At 34.5% G+C, this 7,199-nt stretch overlaps 1 protein-coding gene across 6 annotated transcripts; it reads left to right on the forward strand.

The window, feature by feature from the left end:
- The first annotated feature begins 407 nt into the window (after positions 1-407).
- Positions 408-6,202, forward strand: LOC133807373 (filament-like plant protein 1). 6 transcript variants are annotated; one of them, XM_062245662.1, is made up of 6 exons: positions 625-718; positions 1,245-1,355; positions 1,492-1,649; positions 2,941-3,172; positions 3,551-5,433; positions 5,563-6,202. In XM_062245662.1, the coding sequence occupies exons 3-6, from the start codon at positions 1,539-1,541 to the stop codon at positions 5,971-5,973; spliced, it is 2,637 nt and encodes an 878-aa protein (XP_062101646.1). In that variant the 5' UTR covers positions 625-718; positions 1,245-1,355; positions 1,492-1,538; the 3' UTR covers positions 5,974-6,202. The 6 variants fall into 6 exon arrangements, with proteins under 6 accessions (XP_062101644.1, XP_062101649.1, XP_062101645.1 ...); XM_062245663.1 differs by lacking the exon at positions 625-718 and adding an exon at positions 1,146-1,164 and having other exon boundaries at positions 1,251-1,355; XM_062245660.1 differs by lacking the exons at positions 625-718; positions 1,245-1,355 and adding an exon at positions 408-566.
- Positions 6,203-7,199: the final 997 nt, after the last annotated feature.

Below are 7,199 nucleotides of genomic sequence, written 5' to 3' on the forward strand. Positions count from 1 at the left end.
AAAAAAAAAAAGTAAATATGCCAAAAAGTTCAAATTTGAGCTCCTCTCCACTCCACTCCACTCCACTCCACACTCATCTAATCTCTACTAACTATTTGGTGTTTTGTTTCTTGCTTACATACACAATCCATAACATACACACATAGTTTAATTTGATTTCTTATTGTGACTATAGTCATGGGCGGGAATAATTTCAACCCAGTTCAAAATCCAAAAACGAAGCAAAAATAAATAACTAAACAAGTTAGTGCTTATTGAAACCATAAAAGAAAAAGCTGAAAAAGTTTTTATTTTTGTTAAAGTCTCAATCTTGAATTTGACAACTTCGAGTCCACAATCACATGCTCCACCTTTAATGAGTTTCTATTTTTTGGAATATACATATACATGTAGTATTTGAAAAACAAATAAAGGTAAAGTGAAAAACAAGAAATGGAAAACGCACGCCAATACAGTATTATCTGTTATTTCATTCATTTGCGATTCGCTCGCTGGTTTATTTATTTTTTATTATCTGTAAAAACCCAACTGACATTCTACAGAGATTTGTGCGGACTTATTGCATTGTAAGCTTTTCTTCATAAATAAATATATGCTCAGCTATCTTAAATATCAAGTCTCAACCCTATCTATTTTCTCTATTCATTTATTATTGCTTTCAAATTATATATCTATTGGTTGTATGTTCTCTTCTCTTGTCTCTACAGTCCAGTCAAAGGTGCTTACTTAATCTGGCTCTTGTTTCTTCAAGTATTTATATATATCTATACATTTCTTTTCTCTTGGCTCCATTATTATATAATAATAAGCTGCAATTATTATTAGTATTAATATTATTATTTATTTATTTTTCAAAATTCCTCAATTCTTTTTTTATTTCTTTCTTTCTTTCTTTTCTTTGTTGGGTCGTTTATAATTGGGATCTTTCGAATTGGGTTTCCCAGATTTTTGAATTATGTCCTTCATTCTCTCTCCCCAAAACCACTGTTTCATTCATTCTCAGTGGCTTCTCTGAAGCTCACATTTGAAGAGAAAGCTTTCTTTACGTGATTTGAAAAAGCCGGGTCCTTGTAAATTTGACAGCTTCAGAGCGTTTCATAGCTCATTCATGGTGGTTCTTTTTTTTTTTTTTTTTCTGTCACATCTTCCTAAATATACTAATGTGTAAGTGGGTTCTCAACGTTTTCTCTTTTTGCGTTGTTAAGCTAAGCAAAAAAAACAAAAAACTAATTTGGGGTTAGAAGGTTAAGGCCGAAGGTGTAGATTTGAAGCGAAGCTGGGAGAATGTAAAGCAAAGTTATCTCCATTGTCTAACTGTTTATCTTTCCTATTTCTAAAAGGCTTGACCATTTTTGGTACTTGGGAATATCCTTTATACGCTTCTTCTTTCTTTCTTTCTTTCTTTATTTTTTATATATGTGGATATGTATATATATTGGGTTTTTGCCGTTTGAGAACATAGTGAGAGCATGTATTTTAATTTGCCTGCAGATGAACACGCCTTGATGTGGTAGTTGGTTCAAATTAAGTATCTGAAGATGGAAAAACGAAAATGGTTGTGGAAGAGGAAGTCTTCTGAGAAGAGCCCTTGTGAAACCGAAAGTTCTGGTTCTGTATCTTCCCATTCCGAGAGGTTCTCTGATGATCAGGTACGCAGCTGAAACCTTAACTCAAGTAGATCAAGATTTTATAGATACTTTACTTTTTGCATTGATTTAATTTATATATAATCCATTCTGGCTTGAACTTTTGCTTTGGTTATTGCTGCTCAGTGAATTGATCCCTTACCCTTAAAAAGGCCTTAGTGCATCGGAATTCTTGGCCTGCTGTTTTGCTCTCTCATTATTGCTATTGTACAACAGTTTAGTCCTCTACTTAATATGTGAAAAAACCTGCTTTTACTGATGAATTTTAGAGACTATAGTAGTTGAAGACCTCTTTTATCAAACTTAGTTGTAGCAGTGAAAACAACGAATTTTCTATTACTAAATATTTGACTCGTATATTGATTCATTGTCTTGGAGCATTTATGAATATTCAAGGTTTAGTTTAGATGATTTGAGTTCAAGTAAGAGCTTTTTTTTATTAGTATACCACAAAATAATTTTTTGTACATCTAAGAATATGAATATTTAAGTTGCATCCCTTTGGAGCTTGATCCAGCTAGAGTTGATACTTTTTCCCACATGCCAATTTATTGGATCTCTGTTGGCTTGATATGGTATTCATGTCATTTCTTATCTTAAATGGTAGAATGTGTTGTCAGAGAAGACGAGTAACATGACTTGTAAGAAAATCTGGTTCTTGGTATATAGGCTCACTGAGAATTGATTAAAAAAATAATGTCAATGGTTCTATTGGGGAGGTTTATGTAGCATCTAGGTTAATGAGGACTTGGCGTCCTTTTTCTTCTTCAGTAAAGAATAAAAACTTATTTATTGCTTCGATTTTAGTTTTGTTGTTGGTGTAGGACATCGTGTGTGAGAGAGTCATGACTCGAGAGAGTGCTTGAAGAAACAAAAGAATGGTTGGCTATGTATGGAGTTAAAGATGATATCAGGTTGGACAATCTAATAAGAGGATCTCATTAGTACTGGCTGTGTAGATTAAAACCACTTGGGCTTTGGAAGCGTTCTTTAATTAATGTACTATCTTATAGTTATCCTTTCATTCGAAACACTGAAAAGTACTATCCATCATGGTGTAATACTGTGATTTTTTGCAATGTCAAACTCTAAAGAAGGGTAAAGAAGTAGCTTATTATGGGAAAGCCCACATGTACTGTGTTAGTACTTATACGAGAATATCTGAATTGTTGTCACAAGATCCTCTGAGCAGTTTTCGTCTCCCTCGATGAAGTGTTTGCTTTTTTTATAACATGAAATCAAAGTTGTGTTTTGAAAATTTATTTAACCTTTGTTCATTTTTCTATAATTATAGCAGGATGCAGTTAAGGGTTCTCCTGATCACAACACTCAGTCACCTGAGCCTGAGTTATCATCCAAAGCAGTAGCCATTACTGAAAATTTGGATGACAGTTCATTAAAAACAGAAGACATTAATTATAGGGTGAAGTCTCTGACGGAGAGATTATCAGCAGCTCTTGTCAACGTTAGTGCCAAGGAAGACTTGGTGAAACAGCATGCCAAAGTTGCTGAAGAAGCAGTTGCAGGTAAGGTGTTGCACTGTGGCACTGCATCTGAACTCTAATTCTTCCATGTATAATTTCAAGAGAGAAAGTGATGCCATATCTGTTTTTTTCCGCATAAAAATAACAAGATTCAGAAGAATATATATATAGATATATATGTATATATAAGGGTGTTTCTTGTGTATTTGTAAGTGAACTCTCTCTCTGTCCCCCCTTTTGGTGGGGTGTGGGTGGTTGAGAGTTTGTAGTTTTTTCAAATAAATTAAGCACAATAGATTATGCCAATAATGTCTCAAACTTGAGGTTTTCTGTAAAATGGACTGGTTTAGTTTAACAGTGTTATTCCTATTTTTTTTCTGCATATCCACAAACTTAATGGTTTGTCAATTATCGTTTTAGGCTGGGAAAAGGCTGAAAATGAAGTGGCAATTTTAAAGCAGCAACTTGAGGCTTCAATTCAACAAAACTCGTCATTAGAAGATCGAGTAAGTCATCTTGATGGGGCACTAAAGGAATGCGTCAGGCAGCTGAGACAAGCAAGAGATGAGCAAGATCAAAAAATTCAAGAAGCTGTGTCAAAGAAAACTCAAGAGTGGGAATCTACAAAATGCAAACTTGACAACGAACTTCTTGAGCTCAAAAACAAAGGTGGAGATAATAATCCTGAATCTTCTGCCCGTGTGGATCCTGATCTTTGTCTTAAGGTTGAATTTTTGGAGAAAGAAAACTCAGCTCTTAATCTTGAGATACAAGCTCAAATGGAGGAGTTGGAAATAAGGGCAATTGAGAGGGACTTGAGTACTCAAGCAGCTGAAACAGCTAGCAAGCAACATCTAGAAAGCATCAAGAAGGTTGCAAAGCTTGAGGCCGAGTGTCGAAAGTTAAAAGCAGTACTTTGTAAATCATCCCTGGGTAATGATCACAAATCCACGATTGCTTCCTCAACTTATGTTGAGTCTTTCACAGATAGTCATTCAGACAATGGCGAGCGCCTAAATGCAGTGGAAAGCAATACGCGTAAGTTACGTAGCTTTGAGTTAAACAAATGTGAGCTCAATTCTTCAGATTCATGGGCATCTGCCCTTATTGCTGAACTTGATCAATTTAAGAATGAAAAGACTGTTAAAAATCTTCCAACCTCCTCTATAGAAATTAATTTGATGGATGATTTTCTTGAGATGGAGCAACTTGCTGCATTGCAACCCACTGAGAACAGTTGCCTGGAATCTGAAGTTGTTGCGGATGAATCTAACAATAGAGAAAGCGTCATAAGAACTGAGCTTGAAGCCATGATTCAGCAAATAGCTGAGTTGGAAGAGAAATTACAGAAGTTGGACACAGAGAAGGCTGAACTGGAGACTGCCTTAAGAGAAAGTCGAGATTGTATTGAGGCTAATAGATCCAACAACAGAGAGAGTGTCCTAAAAATTGAACTTGAAGCCATGAATCAACGGACAGCCCAGTTGGAAGATAAATTAGAAAAGTCAGAACTGAAACAGGCTGAACTGGAGATTGCTTTGACAAAAAGTGAAGACTATGCTAATGAATTCAAATATGCAGAAAGTGTCCTTAGAACTGAACTTGAAGCCATGATTCATCGTACAGCTGAGTTGGAAGAGAAATTAGAAAAGTTGGAAATGAAAAAGGCTGGACTGGAGACTGCTTTAACAGAGAGCCAAGACTGTGGTACTAAGTTGAAACGTGCAGAAAGTAACCTGAGAACTGAACTTGAAACCATGATTCATCGAACAGTTGAGTTGGAAGAGAATTTAAAGAAATTGGAAACAGCAAAGGCTGACCTGGAGACTGCTTTGACAAAAAGTCAACATTGTGCTAATGAATCCAAAAATAGAGAAAGTTCCCTGCGAACTGAACTTGAAGCCGTGATTCAACGAATGGTTGAGTTGGAAGAGCAATCGGACAAGTTGGAAACAGAAAAATCTGACCTGGAGATTGCTCTATCGAAAAGTCAAGACTGTATTGAGGCATCCCGACTTCAGCTGATTGAAGCAGAAATGAAATTGGAGGAGTTGAAAGAGGAACTAAATATTGCAAAAGAGTCAAAAAAAATGATTGAGGCCCAGCTCATCAGCTTAGAAGCAGAAACAAGGACCATGTTTGCAAAAGTCAAAATTCTAGAAGAAGAGATTCAAAGAGAGAGGGCAATGTCAGCAGAAATTGCCATTAAGTGTCAAGACTTAGAGGAGGAGCTGTCAAGAGAGAAGGACGAAGTTGAACTTCGGCAGACTACAAGTTCTAATAGCGATTTGAAGATAAAGCAGGTTGGTTCTCAACGATAAACATATCTGCATATTGTAATTCTTGTCTGTTTTCTTCCATACTTCCACTAATTTCCATCATTGGATATTAACAAGACCACCATGTACTTAATGTGTGATTTTATATTACAGGAAGACTTGGCTGTAGCTGCTACAAAACTTGCCGAGTGCCAAAAAACAATTGCATCTCTTGGGAATCAACTTAAATCTCTAGCAACATTAGAAGATTTCTTGATTGATGCTTCCAACATAACAGTCCCTGCAGGTGCACCATTAATTCATAAAACTGGACAACACTGGAAGATGCACTCTAATCAGACATTTTCACCTAGAACAGATTCTAATTCATCAAAAGTAGCTGAGGAAAGTTCTGCTCCTGCACTAAGCGAAAACCACGAGAATCCCTCACCACCTTCATCATCCTCGTCATCTTCATCAACTTCAGCTACCGTACAGTCAACTCATGTCAACTCTGAGAAGAACAGAAATGGTTTTGCCAAATTCTTCTCTCGAACTAAAAGTGGGATAAGACTAGAGATATAGTTGAAGTTAGGTGCAAAAGAAAAAAGAAAAAAAAAAGCAGGGGACTTGAACTGATTGGTTTCTGTAAAAGAGGATTTAGATTGTCTATTAGTTTTCTTTTTTCAGTAGTGTTTTGCTTGAGTTAGAAGTCATTAAACGGCCATGTTTAATTGAGACATTTAATCTCAAAATCAGCAACCATTGATTTAATTCAGAAAACAAAGTAACAATTGAAGTAGATTTAGTTCTAGTTCAGAGTATTTTTTTTCTTGCATGGGAATCTTTTAAGACCAATTACCCGGAAAACTAGAGGAACTACTACCCTCGCGATCCTACATAAAAAAAGATGATTTTTTTTCTTTTTAATTTTTTTTGGGACTACATTGACAAAAATAGCCCTCAACTAAAAAAAATAAAAATGATACAGTTCTCTCTCTTTCCTTATTTTTTCTCTTTTTCTATGCCTCTAGTTTCTTTGTAAAAAAACTCAAATTTGAGTTTCAGAAGTTTGAGGACATTCTTCTCCATAAAAGTTTGTACTTAAAGTTATGACTAGACTTAGTCTGATTTCAGCCTAGGTATTCAAGAATACTAAACATTGAATAAATAAGGGGCTGTAAATTTAATTATTGAAAATATAATTTTGAAAATGTGATTAATTTGCTGTTTGTAAATAATATTTTAATTTTGAAAAACTGAATTTGTGATTGGTAGGATATTTGAAAATATAACAATATCTAGAATCTAAAAACTATTTTAGTATAATATTAAATTTTAATCTGTCAAAAGTAAATTTAAAAATGTATCCATAGATTAAATTTATAATAATAGAACATTGAATTTGGAAATGGGTTTTTGAGTTCCAAAGGACTGAATTGCCACTTCCCAAATGTTACAATTATGTAGCGGTGGATTGATTTGAATTCTCCTTGCTGTCTTACTTGTGCCCGAGAAACCAAATTAAGCGTTAATTAAATGGAACTTGAGGAAAAATGTAAAAATTATTCTATGCAATATAGCACTGGAAACAAAAAAAAGTTTTCAACCTGCCATCCCACCAAAATATTTATTAGAGTGACAACATCAAATTATAAAATAAATAAATAAAAGAGATTAGTAAAATCTTTACATTTTAAAAACTAGAGTGAATTCTTTAATAAGATGAAGTAAACCATATTACATGATGAATCCAATTTTTCAATCAGTTACAAACAATCAAAAAGCTTGCTTAAAGACTATATTAATAA

The sequence above is a fragment of the Humulus lupulus genome, chromosome X (assembly GCF_963169125.1).
Source record: "Humulus lupulus chromosome X, drHumLupu1.1, whole genome shotgun sequence".
In the NCBI taxonomy this organism is placed as follows: Eukaryota; Viridiplantae; Streptophyta; class Magnoliopsida; order Rosales; family Cannabaceae; genus Humulus; species Humulus lupulus.